Below are 13,002 nucleotides of genomic sequence, written 5' to 3'. Positions count from 1 at the left end.
TTTAATAGCTTCTATGTCATGTGACCCTGTGACCCAAAACTAGTACTAAAATAATGAATAATGCTTTTAAGTAGCTTTTGTGGTACTTTGATATCATACGCCAATTGCTCTCCGCAGCGCCACGTTATGTTGATCAATTTCAATGCACACGAAACACGACTGCCGCCTACTGCTCTCGTCTTTCCTGCACGAGAGCATCACTCGCAATGCCTTCTTCTAAACTACCGCTTCCGAATGTCTGTCTAATGTCTGAATATCAAACCAACTTCACCGCGGAAGTCATGATCAACTTTTGTTCGAGATCACGAGAAAATTAAGTCGTGATCACGAGAAAACAGAAGCAAAAAAAATAATATCACATGGCCTCTCTGGGCTTCCGTAATACAAACAATGCTTAAAACTATATAAAAAAACAACTCCATGATTTTCATGTTTAATACATTTTAAGTACCGTAAATACGATGTGGTGAAGGAGTCTCCAGTGTCAGCGCTGTGTATCAGTGTGTGTGTGTGTGTGTATGATGTGGTGAAGGAGTCTCCAGTGTCAGTGCTGTGTATCAGTGTGTGTGTGTGTGTGTGATGTGGTGAAGGAGTCTCCAGTGTCAGTGCTGTGTATCAGTGTGTGTGTGTGTGTGTGTGTGTGTATGATGTGGTGAAGGAGTCTCCAGTGTCAGTGCTGTGTATCAGTGTGTGTGTGTGTGTGTGTGTGTTGTGGTGAAGGAGTCTCCAGTGTCAGTGCTGTGTATCAGTGTGTGTGTGTGTGTGTGTGTGTGTATGATGTGGTGAAGGAGTCTCCAGTGTCAGTGCTGTGTATCAGTGTGTGTGTGTGTGTGTTTGTGTGTGTGCTGTGGTGAAGGAGTCTCCAGTGTCAGTGCTGTGCATCAGTGTGTGTGTGTGTGTATGATGTGGTGAAGGAGTCTCCAGTGTCAGTGCTGTGTATCAGTGTGTGTGTGTGTGTGTGTGTGTGTGTGTATGATGTGGTGAAGGAGTCTCCAGTGTCAGTGCTGTGTATCAGTGTGTGTGTGTGTGTGTTTGTGTGTGTGCTGTGGTGAAGGAGTCTCCAGTGTCAGTGCTGTGTATCAGTGTGTGTGTGTGTGTGTGTGATGTGGTGAAGGAGTCTCCAGTGTCAGTGCTGTGTATCAGTGTGTGTGTGTGTGTGTTTGTGTGTGTGCTGTGGTGAAGGAGTCTCCAGTGTCAGTGCTGTGTATCAGTGTGTGTGTGTGTGTGTGCTGTGGTGAAGGAGTCTCCAGTGTCAGTGCTGTGCATCAGTGTGTGTGTGTGTTTGTGTGTGTATGATGTGGTGAAGGAGTCTCCAGTGTCAGTGCTGTGTATCAGTGTGTGTGTGTGTTTGTGTGTGTGCTGTGGTGAAGGAGTCTCCAGTGTCAGTGCTGTGCATCAGTGTGTGTGTGTGTGTGTGTGTGTGTGATGTGGTGAAGGAGTCTCCAGTGTCAGTGCTGTGTATCAGTGTGTGTGTGTGTGTGTGTGTGTATGATGTGGTGAAGGAGTCTCCAGTGTCAGTGCTGTGCATCAGTGTGTGTGTGTGTGTGTATGATGTGGTGAAGGAGTCTCCAGTGTCAGTGCTGTGTATCAGTGTGTGTGTGTGTTTGTGTGTGTATGATGTGGTGAAGGAGTCTCCAGTGTCAGTGCTGTGTATCAGTGTGTGTGTGTGTGTGTGTGATGTGGTGAAGGAGTCTCCAGTGTCAGTGCTGTGTATCAGTGTGTGTGTGTGTGTGTATGATGTGGTGAAGGAGTCTCCAGTGTCATTGCTGTGTATCAGTGTGTGTGTGTGTGTGTGTGTGTGTATGATGTGGTGAAGGAGTCTCCAGTGTCAGTGCTGTGTATCAGTGTGTGTGTGTGTGTGTGTGATGTGGTGAAGGAGTCTCCAGTGTCAGTGCTGTGTATCAGTGTGTGTGTGTGTGTGTGTGATGTGGTGAAGGAGTCTCCAGTGTCAGTGCTGTGTATCAGTGTGTGTGTGTGTGTGTGTGATGTGGTGAAGGAGTCTCCAGTGTCAGTGCTGTGTATCATTGTGTGTGTGTGTGTGTGTGTATGATGTGGTGAAGGAGTCTCCAGTGTCAGTGCTGTGTATCAGTGTGTGTGTGTGTGTGTGATGTGGTGAAGGAGTCTCCAGTGTCAGTGCTGTGTATCATTGTGTGTGTGTGTGTGTGTATGATGTGGTGAAGGAGTCTCCAGTGTCAGTGCTGTGTATCAGTGTGTGTGTGTGTGTGTGTGTGTGTGTATGATGTGGTGAAAGAGTCTCCAATGTCAGTGCTGTGTATCAGTAGGAGGTGAAGCTGGAGCATGAAATTCTCCACATCTTCTTGGTTCAAACTTTTTTATTGTGTAATCATCATTATTACTGAAATAGGTTTTAAGCATTATACATTTTAACAATACAAACTTAAAAAACAACAACAAAACAAACATAACAACAATAAAACAAAATTAAATAAGCGAACTAAATAAATAAATAAAGCGGGCGGGAAAAGTATAAATAAATAAATAAATAAATAAATAAATAAATAAATAGATAAATAAATAGAGTAAACAGAAGGCAGAGATTTAAGAGACTTAAAATATGAGATAAAACATTGCCATTTCTTTAAGAAGCTACTCTTCCCAGAACATCCCATAATCTTTTCAAGTCTGAGAAAAAACATGGCATCTACAAGCCATTGAGATGAAGTAGGAGGCTTATCAGATTTCCAGTGGATTAGAAAACAACGCCTAGCTATTAAAGACGTAAAAGCCAAAATATCCAATTGTTTGGAACTAAACTGAGACCAGACCTTTGGAACCCCAAAAATTGCGATAGCAGGGCAAACATCGATACTGACCCTGAGCACCTCGGACATCACTGTAAAGTAATTAACCCGGTAAGTTTGCAGTTTAGAACAAGTAAAGAACATATGACTCAAATTGCACTAAGATGCTTGACATCTGTCTTCTATAGTAAAATATATTGCAGATAGTTCTCCACATTTTCTTATAGCTGGAGAGAGAGAGAATAAAAGTGACTGCGGAGGGGGACGAGTCTTTATAGCTGGAAAGAGAATAAAGAGAGACTGCTGAGAGGATGAGTCTTTATAGCTGGAGAGAGAGAATAAAAGAGACTTCTGAGGGGACGAGTCTTTACAGTTGGAGAGAGAGAATAAAAGTGACTGCGGAGGGGGACGAGTCTTTATAGCTGGAAAGAGAATAAAGAGAGACTGCTGAGAGGATGAGTCTTTATAGCTGGAGAGAGAGAATAAAAGAGACTTCTGAGGGGACGAGTCTTTACAGTTGGAGAGAGAGAATAAAAGAGACTGCGGAGGGGGACGAGTCTTTATAGCTGGAAAGAGAATAAAGAGAGACTGCTGAGGGGATGAGTCTTTATAGCTGGAGAGAGAGAATAAAAGAGACTTCTGAGGGGACGAGTCTTTATAGCTGAAGAGAGAGAATAAAGAGAGACTGCTGAGGGGACGAGTCTTTACAGTTGGAGAGAGAGAATAAAGAGAGACTGTGGAGGGGGCGAGTCTTTATAGCTGAAGAGAGAGAATAAAGAGAGACTGCTGAGGGGATAAGTCTTTAGAGCTGATAGAACACGAGAGAACAGGAACTAAAGTTTGCACGTGCTGTTATAGGCAACTGTAATAAGCGTGAGCAACAGTTACAACTGTAACTCAGTGTTTTACAGAAACACACACTCTTGCACATGAGTTTAATGTAGTTTGTGTGTGTGTGTGTGTGCGCGTGTGTGTGCGCGTGCGCGTTTGTGCTCGCGCAGGGGGCGCTCTATACTTATCAAGATGTTATTGAGAGTTGCAGTAGTGTGAAGGGAGTGTGTGAACTTCTGATGGGGTGCAGAGGTGTGTATGTGTATGTGTGAGAGTGAGAGTGTGCGTGTGCGTGCGTGTGTGTGTGAGTGAGAGAGTGTGAGAGTGTGAGTGTGCGTGTGTGTGTGAGAAACAGCGGTTTCAGAGGAACTGAAACGTGAGTGCGTTTTCGGAATGGATCAGTGTTTGGTTATAAGAGTGTGATTTTCGGCTGTTTATTGCGTTTAAACCTGCGGAGGAAGCGGAAAAGGACAGAAAACTAAAGAAGAACTCCAGATAACCGAAATCCCGAAACACGGTAACTCCTTTGTGTGTGTGTGTGTGTGCGCGCGCACGTGCATTCCTGCGTTCCAGCCTGAATGTTATTATCCTTAAAAATTCTCCGTGTGTGTGTGTGTGTGTGTGTGTGTGTGTGTTTGTGAAACCTGTCAGACTCGTTATTTGTTTAAAATCCGTTTATGAACCGTTTCTCGTTGATGGTCTGTAAACAGTCAAAAGTTCTTTGTTTCTTAAAGTATTTATGTTTGGAATCTTCTAACCTTGTGTTTTTATATGAAGCTTGTACAAATGAACAAGTTGAAGAACTCAAAAGTCTTTATTTATTTATTTTTTTTATTTTTACATTAATCTGAGTTTCAATGAAAATACTTCCAGTAAATTTCCCAAAGAAAGAAAGATCAGTGTGTTCTATCTGTTTTTGTTCTGCAGATGAGTGTTTTATTAAGAGAGAGCAGCTCTCTGTAGGAGTGTGTGTAATCTCTCTGATAAACTCTAGCTAGATTTAATGTGTATACTTAAATGCAGATTTCCTGTAACATTACGATTCATTTAGATTCAATGTTTTAAACGCTGATTAAACACAAGAAACGTAAACATGGAAATGAAGCTACATGTAAAACCTAGAAACAGAGTGGAAATAATCGTTTTCAGATTATATGAAACCGTCTGAAATTCTTTCTGAAGAATTTGTTTTTTATCTCTATCGGAGTTTAAGAGTAAACAGGTTTGATGTCTAAACAGTAAATATCAGATTTTATCTCTCAGACAAAGAAACACAAGACTCTTCCTACAGGTAGGACTTAAGTGTGTGTGTGTGTGTGAGAGAAAAGAATTCAGCTAAAAAGCTCAGATGACTCCCAACTGGTCAAACTGGTTCCTGCTGAAAACCAATAACGATCACAAACCACTCAGATATCATGCCTTTTTTATTAGAATCTGTTGGTGTTTTATTTATTATTTATTTCTTAAAGCTGGTGTAAGAAATTTCTGTAGAAATAAACTATGCCTAAAAGTGTAAAGGAAAATAATCTCTGTAGCTCAGTAGCATCATAGTGATGAGAATGTAACTCCTTTTTGGATCTGAATGAAAATGTTCATTTTAATCTAAACAGAATAAACCGAAGAGGCTGCAATTTATCTTGTGACAGAAAATTCACCAAAATGTCTGGTGGAGTCGGATAGTGACTGGCAGAGTGACTGATGGAGACAGAGTGAGTGATGGAGTGACTGATGGAGTGAGAGTGTTGCTGATGGAGTGAGTGAGTGGTTGATTGATGAGTGACTGATTGAGTGAATGGCTGATGGAGTGAGAGAGTGGCTGATGGAGTGAGAGAGTAAATGATGGAGTGAGAAAGTGACTGACAGAGTGACAGACAGACTTACTGACTGAGTGAGAAAGTGACTGATGGAGTGAGAGAGTGACTGACAGAGTGGCTGATGGAGTGAGAGAGTGAGTGACCAAGTGGCTGATGGAGTGACCGAGTGGCTGATGGAGTGACCGAGTGGCTGATGGAGTGACCGAGTGACTGATGGAGTGACCGAGTGACTGATGGAGTGACCGAGTGACTGATGGAGTGAGAGAATGACTGACAGAGTGGCTGATGGAGTAAGAGAGTGGCTGATGGAGTGACCGAGTGACTGATGGAGTGACCGAGTGACTGATGGAGTGAGAGAATGACTGACAGAGTGGCTGATGGAGTAAGAGAGTGGCTGATGGAGTGAGAGAGTGAGTGACCAAGTGGCTGATGGAGTGACCGAGTGGCTGATGGAGTGACCGAGTGGCTGATGGAGTGACCGAGTGACTGATGGAGTGACCGAGTGACTGATGGAGTGAGAGAATGACTGACAGAGTGGCTGATGGAGTAAGAGAGTGGCTGATGGAGTGAGAGAGTGAGTGACCAAGTGGCTAAAGGAGTGACAGAGTGACTGACAGAGTGGCTGATGGAGTGACTGGCTGAGTGAGAGAGTGATTGATGGAGTGAGAGAGGGAGTGAGAGAGTGACTGATGGAGTGATAGACGGAGTGACTGGCTGAGTGAGAGAGTGACTGACGGAGAGAGAGAGTGACTGACGGAGTGATAGACGGAGTGACTGGCTGAGTGAGAGAGTGACTGACGGAGTGATAGACGGAGTGACTGGCTGAGTGAGAGAGTGACTGACGGAGAGAGAGAGTGACTGACGGAGTGATAGACGGAGTGACTGGCTGAGTGAGAGAGTGACTGACGGAGAGAGAGAGTGACTGACGGAGTGATAGACGGAGTGACTGGCTGAGTGAGAGAGTGACTGACGGAGAGAGAGAGAGTGACTGACAGAGTGAGAGAGTGATGGATGTGTCTCAGCTCAGCAGTGACACTGAGGCTCCTGTGGTGCTTCCTTCCTGGCGATGTACTGTATAAGATACTTTTTGTTGTGAGTAATGTGAATAACATCTGCCATGTCAGTAACGGTTTCAGACCTGTACAGTCAGGTTCCTGCTGTCTGCTGTTGAGATTTTTCCTTCAGGGCAGATTAATTTAAACATTAGCACACAGGTGAGTTGGGCAGGTTGTGTGAGTTTGTGTTACTCGTCCTGCATCAAATCAAACAAACTGAATCACTGTTCACCACAAAGGATTTGTACAGAATTGTGTGTGTACCTGAGCAGGTAGAGAAATGTAAACATAACTTCAGAATTCAAATCTTTCATTCAGTGCTGTGTGTGTGTGTGTGTGTGTGTGTGTGTGTGTGTGTGTGAGTGAGCGAGCTTGTATGGGCTCGTGTCAGAAACCTACACCTTGCATACCAAAGCACTCTTGTGTGTTTTCCTTGCACAATGCCTTCTGGGTAAATTCTTTAATACTGATTTGCTGTGTGTGTATGTGTGCAGTGCTATTTAAGATGAATTTTTTCTGGAAGCTCTAAAGCCTGAGTGACTGAATGAGAGACTGACAGAATATCTGACCCCATGGCTATACAGCTGGGGCAACTGACCAAATGACTAAATGCCTGGTGACTTAATGATTGACTGAATGACTGATTACTTAATGACTAGACGACTGGCTGAGTGTCTGATGGACTGACTGACGGCGTGTCTGATGGACTGACTGACTGGCCCAGTGTCTGAGGGACTGACTGACTGGCCGAGTGTCTGATGGACTGACTGACTGGCCCAGTGTCTGATGGACTGACTGACTGGCCCAGTGTCTGATGGACGGACTGACAGACTGGCCCAGTGTCTGATGGACGGACTGACTGACTGGCCCAGTGTCTGATGGGCTGACTGGCTGGCCGGCCCAGTGTCTGATGGACTGACTGACTGGCCCAGTGTCTGATGGACTGACTGGCTGGCCCAGTGTCTGATGGGCTGACTGACTGGCCCAGTGTCTGAGGGACTGACTGACTGGCCCAGTGTCTGATGGGCTGACTGACTGGCCCAGTGTCTGAGGGACTGACTGGCTGGCCCAGTGTCTGAGGGACTGACTGGCTGGCCCAGTGTCTGATGGGCTGACTGACTGGCCCAGTGTCTGAGGGGCTGACTGACTGGCCCAGTGTCTGATGGGCTGACTGACTGGCCCAGTGTCTGAGGGGCTGACTGACTGGCCCAGTGTCTGAGGGGCTGACTGGCTGGCCCAGTGTCTGAGGGGCTGACTGGCTGGCCCAGTGTCTGAGGGGCTGACTGGCTGGCCCAGTGTCTGAGGGGCTGACTGGCTGGCCCAGTGTCTGAGGGGCTGACTGGCTGGCCCAGTGTCTGAGGGGCTGACTGGCTGGCCCAGTGTCTGAGGGGCTGACTGGCTGGCCCAGTGTCTGAGGGGCTGACTGGCTGGCCCAGTGTCTGAGGGGCTGACTGACTGGCCCAGTGTCTGAGGGGCTGACTGACTGGCCCAGTGTCTGAGGGGCTGACTGACTGGCCCAGTGTCTGAGGGGCTGACTGACTGGCCCAGTGTCTGAGGGGCTGACTGACTGGCCCAGTGTCTGAGGGGCTGACTGACTGGCCCAGTGTCTGAGGGGCTGACTGACTGGCCCAGTGTCTGAGGGGCTGACTGACTGGCCCAGTGTCTGAGGGGCTGACTGACTGGCCCAGTGTCTGAGGGGCTGACTGACTGGCCCAGTGTCTGAGGGGCTGACTGACTGGCCCAGTGTCTGAGGGGCTGACTGACTGGCCCAGTGTCTGAGGGGCTGACTGACTGGCCCAGTGTCTGAGGGGCTGACTGACTGGCCCAGTGTCTGAGGGGCTGACTGACGGGCCCAGTGTCTGAGGGGCTGACTGACGGGCCCAGTGTCTGAGGGGCTGACTGACGGGCCCAGTGTCTGAGGGGCTGACTGACGGGCAGAGTGTCTGATGGGCTGACTGACTGGCTGAGTGTTTCATTTCACTCTTAATCTGAATGTTAAAAAGGAAGTGAAAGTTTTCTGTGCTGTTTTTAACTAGAATCAAATACATGCTGTTTTATCTCTCTCTCTCTTTCTGTCTCTCTCTCTCTGTGAGTGTGTGTGTGTTCCTAAGACCAGCGTTTCTTAATGTTTGTATTAGAATTAATTTCTGTTGTTGACTTTAAACGATCTGATGTTAAATAAATTAGCTACATGTCGGAGGTCAGATGTCGACCGGCCGTGAGAAGGAGATGCTGCATTTAACTGAAAGAGTACAAGAAAAAGCAAGGAAAGAGGGATGAGGCTCTCCTCCTCCTCTAATCTTTACTTCGGCTCACACAACTTCCTGATTTTTCTCAGTCTAAAAACGAAGCTGTAACAAAGAACAACAAACCAGAAACCATGATGGTATCTGGTTTATGTCTGTGTGTGTGTGTGTATTAGACTGATTCCAGGAGCTATATAAATGCCAGAGTTAGTAATGAAGACAGACAGATAGACAGACATGTCGATAGAAACAGCTGCAGGACAGATGATGTATTTCTGAGTCTCTGTGGGCCATTTACATTGTTCCAGTCAACAGACAGATGGACAGATGAAAGGATGGAGGAAAAGACAAGAGGAGCAGATGGACAGAATGGTGGATGAGCAGACAGACACAAGCAAACACAGACAGTTGATCAGGTAGACAGACTGATGGACAGACAGATATACATATATATTCAGAGAGGGAGACAGGCATACAGACAGACAGACAGACAGGTAGAACAGCCGATCTGATTTTTTATTAAACCATTAAAGAAGGGTTTAATTTTATTTAGAAGTATTTTTTAACGAGTAAATTTAAACATTTTGTAAACGCTCTGTTTTCAGAGAAGTGTGATGTCAGCAGTCTGTCATTTTGCAGCAGCTGCAGTTTCCATGTTCATTTTTCTGATGTTGGTTCCTTTCCTGAACTCTCTATCTGACTTCTCTCTCTGTGTGTGTGTGTGTGTGCGTGTTTGTATGTGCTTATGTGTGTGTTTTCAGATGGATAATGACGGTTACGTCCTCAGTATCCCCGTCCCGGTGATGCTGCATGGAGGCTCCGACTCGAACCTTTACTCCTCGAGAGACCTGCAGCAGAAGATCATGAAGGCAAAGGAGCAGCTGAGGGTGGAGCGCATGGAGCAGGACGGCAACGTGGCCGAGTTCCTCAAGCTGGTCAACATGGCCGATAAGCAGCAAGTGGCGAGAATCCGGCAGGTGTTTGAGAAGAAGAACCAGAAAACCGTGCACAACATTAACCAGTTACAGAAGAAGCTGGATCAGTACTACAGACGCATGAAGGAGAGTGAGAACAACAACAACAACGGACCCTCCAAAAACAGCAGCCCTAAAGATGCCGCTAAAGCTCAGCCCAAAGATGCTCCCAAGGACACGGCGAAGGAAGTGAGCAACAGCGGGCGCCATAACTGTCTGGACAAATTAAAGCCCAGCGCTCCCACAGTGCTGCTCACACCACCGTCCTTCTTCAACAAGCCCAGAGAGTTCGCCAATCTCATCCGGAACAAGTTCGGCAGCGCGGACAACATCACACAGCTCAAGACCTCGCTGGATGAAGGTGGAGGCCGGATGCTGAGTGGGAGCGCCACCATCGTGGGCCAAGCAAAATTCCACAGCGACGACGACGAATACTCCACAGGAACCTCAGCTTCGGCGGACAGTAACGGAAATCCTGCAGTCCACAAACACGACCACACCGTCGACTTGATGCTGGAGGAGCTTCAGGAGATCCGTCAGTCCCAGCTCCAATTCGCCAAAGACATGAACCTTCTGAAGGAGAACATAAATGGAGACAACTTCCTCACACAAAGGCTCGAGGACGAAAGAGACAGGTAAGCTTGTTCAGCTCCAGGTCCTTAATGTTCAGTGTGGAATCCCAACAGTGATGTTTCACCCCTCTCTCTCTGTCTCTCTCTCTCTCTCTCTCACAGGGTGGAGCGTCTGGAGGAGCAGCTCAATGATCTGGTCGAACTTCACCAGCATGAGATGTCGAATCTTAAGCAGGAACTAGCCAGCATCGAGGAGAAAGTGGCCTATCAGGCAAACGAGAGAGCCAGAGACCTGCAGGTAACCTCATACTGAGACAGGAAGTGGTGAAAAGAGGCACTTCCTCTTAGGACATTCTCACTGACACTGTGCTGATGTTGTGATCTGTAGAGTGAAGGCCACAGCTCCGTCCTGTTACTCTGTTGGTTTAGTTTTAGTATCTCAGACCTTGAATTTGTTTTCTAGCGTGTTTTTAAACATCTCAGTGTGTTTTTCTCCTTCATTTCCACCAGGGGGCGCTGATATCACTGATATCAGCACATTCACATTAATACTTCAGCTGGAAGATCAGTTCACCGAACATGCTCTCAGAAATGACCTAATTGATATTTATTTTATATTTATTTAACAAATTCTGCATTAAAATAAATGTTTTGGATTAAAAAAATTGGAACGGTTAGGAATAAAAAAAATGTGAGTCATGTAAGGAACAGAGAGAAGTTTTTTATATGCTTGAGATTTTTTAGAAGACATTATTTACTGAATTATTAAAAGTAATTTAAAGATAAGTGTGGGAAAACACTGAAACTTGACCAAACTCTTATGGAGAATGAAGCAATATTTAATAAACATTATAGATAATGATACATGAATTAAAAATTCTTTTCATGATTAGTCTGGTACTTAACAGATTGGTTTTTTTATTAACAAACTGTAATATTTAATTATTTGGATATTGAACATTTTGGTGTGTGTGTGTGTGTGTGTTTCAGGAGGTGTTGGAGTCGTGTAACTCTCGACTGTGTAAGTTGGAGCAGCAGGTGCAGGTGGTTCAGGTGGAGACTGAGGGTGTGTTTGATCGTAAGCTCCTCCCCAAAATCATTAACGTGCTGCTTGCCGTCGTCACGCTGCTGCTGGTGTGCGTTTCCACCGTGACCCGCTGCATCAGGGCTGGGGTCCGGAGCCGAACCCAGCTGCTGGTGACGGTGTTCAGTGCAGTGCTGATCGCTCTGGTCTGGAGGAGTTACGAGAGACTGAGCACTAACACAGAACCGCATCTGCATTCTCACCCAAATACTGAACTCTGAAACCTCTGTAAGGAGAACCGGACCTGAACCTGAATCTGGACCCAGAACTCTCTCCTTAATCATGAACCCAGACCTTGAACCCTCACAATGGACTTTAAAGCACCGTCACTCCTATCACTTAGTTTGTCGACTCTGAATCATATTGAAATTGATTCGTTTGATTCATTTGCTTTTTGATTCAGTTTGGATTCACACTGTGAATTCTTTCTTTCTTTCTTTCTTTCTTTCTTTCTTTCTTTCTTTCTCTCTCTCTCTCTCTCTCTCTCTCTCTCTCTCTCTCTCTCTCTCTCTTTCTTTCTTTCTTTCTCGGAGCTATATTCTCCAGATCGCACATCAGCGCCGTGCTTCGGCTTGGTTTATCTCGTCAGGCAGCGCAATCTGAAACGCACAGCATGATCCGTTCACTTCAATTCAGTCTGATTCAAAATCTGATCACTTTCTCATGAGACCAGCTCACTCAGACACGAGTTTGTTCTCACCTGTCTACAGAACCACGCACACACACACACTAATCACTGTGTATGTGACGGTACACTAACTCTCATCACTGGTCCTGAACTGAACCCTGGGAAGGAGTCGTCATTTTATTCAGTGTAGAAATCCCAATTTCTACATTAAATTTTTTTAACTCACTGTGTAAATAGAACTGTCTTCTTTGATTTCATTCTGAATTTCACTACATGACATGACAGGAGATTTGTTCTCAGTTACGTTATATTATTTTTATTTTTTATAAATCTGTGAATATTTATGGTTTAACTTTTCGAGTTTCGACTTGTTCCTACAGGGCGACACACTTCAACTAAAACAACAAACTTGAATAAAATTCTACAGGTGTAAATGTGGATTATTTAAAGGGGAGAGGACCAGAGAACTGTAACTTTATCTGTTTGGCCTTCGACCTGAGAACCTCAGACATTTGAACTGATGGAAAACAAAAGAACAAGGATTTTGCGTTTCTTTGTGTATAAACCAGTTGCTCAGTAAGCAGAGTGCAGGAGTGGACCTGTGCTGTGTGCGTGTGTGTGTGTGTGTGTGTGTGTGTGTGTGTTTTATGTCTTTCTCTCATCAGTAATAAAAGTTTTAAAACTGCCGAAAGATTTTTCTTTAAGTTTGAATGGTATTATTATGTAAATACTTTATTGTCCAGTGTAAATAAATTAATTTCAATTACCGACAACATGTTTTATTATTCACGTGTGGATATTTATTTCTTATCCCTTAGCGTGGAGTAAGATGCTAGCTGCACTTGACCCATGACACAGCCTTCAGGTCCAGATTTTAGGATTCCGTATCATTTATAATTCAGTCTTCACCCTGTTCCTACCCCACAGTCCAGGCACGCAGGCAGGGACACACTGATGTGTCTTGTGTAAACGTGTAATCCTGACGTCCTGTGTGTAAAACTGACCATTAATGAAAGCAGAGAAACTCAGGAGTGTC

The 13,002-nt window shown here is 45.3% G+C and overlaps 1 protein-coding gene across 4 annotated transcripts; it reads left to right on the top strand.

The window, feature by feature from the left end:
• The first annotated feature begins 3,809 nt into the window (after positions 1 to 3,809).
• LOC131358313 (transmembrane and coiled-coil domain protein 3-like) lies at positions 3,810 to 12,727 on the top strand. Of its 4 annotated transcripts, none has more exons than XM_058397999.1 (5): positions 3,852 to 4,110; positions 9,024 to 9,124; positions 9,470 to 10,317; positions 10,417 to 10,552; positions 11,245 to 12,727. In XM_058397999.1, the coding sequence occupies exons 3-5, from the start codon at positions 9,470 to 9,472 to the stop codon at positions 11,557 to 11,559; spliced, it is 1,299 nt and encodes a 432-aa protein (XP_058253982.1). In that variant the 5' UTR covers positions 3,852 to 4,110; positions 9,024 to 9,124; the 3' UTR covers positions 11,560 to 12,727. The 4 variants fall into 4 exon arrangements, with proteins under 4 accessions (XP_058253983.1, XP_058253982.1, XP_058253981.1 ...); XM_058397998.1 differs by having other exon boundaries at positions 9,017 to 9,124; XM_058398000.1 differs by lacking the exons at positions 3,852 to 4,110; positions 9,024 to 9,124 and adding an exon at positions 3,810 to 3,845.
• Positions 12,728 to 13,002: the final 275 nt, after the last annotated feature.

This window comes from Hemibagrus wyckioides, linkage group LG08 (assembly GCF_019097595.1).
Source record: "Hemibagrus wyckioides isolate EC202008001 linkage group LG08, SWU_Hwy_1.0, whole genome shotgun sequence".
In the NCBI taxonomy this organism is placed as follows: Eukaryota; Metazoa; Chordata; class Actinopteri; order Siluriformes; family Bagridae; genus Hemibagrus; species Hemibagrus wyckioides.
Note: the sequence above shows the minus strand (reverse complement) of the source record. Positions and strands in the feature narration are given on the sequence as shown.

Bases quoted from the DNA above. Each gene is read 5' to 3' on its own strand.
- LOC131358313 (XM_058398000.1), top strand. From the start codon at position 9,470: ATGGATAATGACGGTTACGTCCTCAGTATCCCCGTCCCGGTGATGCTG. The intron at 10,318-10,416 runs GTAAGCTTGTTC...TCTCTCTCACAG, and splicing joins CTCGAGGACGAAAGAGACAG to GGTGGAGCGTCTGGAGGAGC. The intron at 10,553-11,244 runs GTAACCTCATAC...TGTGTGTTTCAG, and splicing joins AGAGAGCCAGAGACCTGCAG to GAGGTGTTGGAGTCGTGTAA.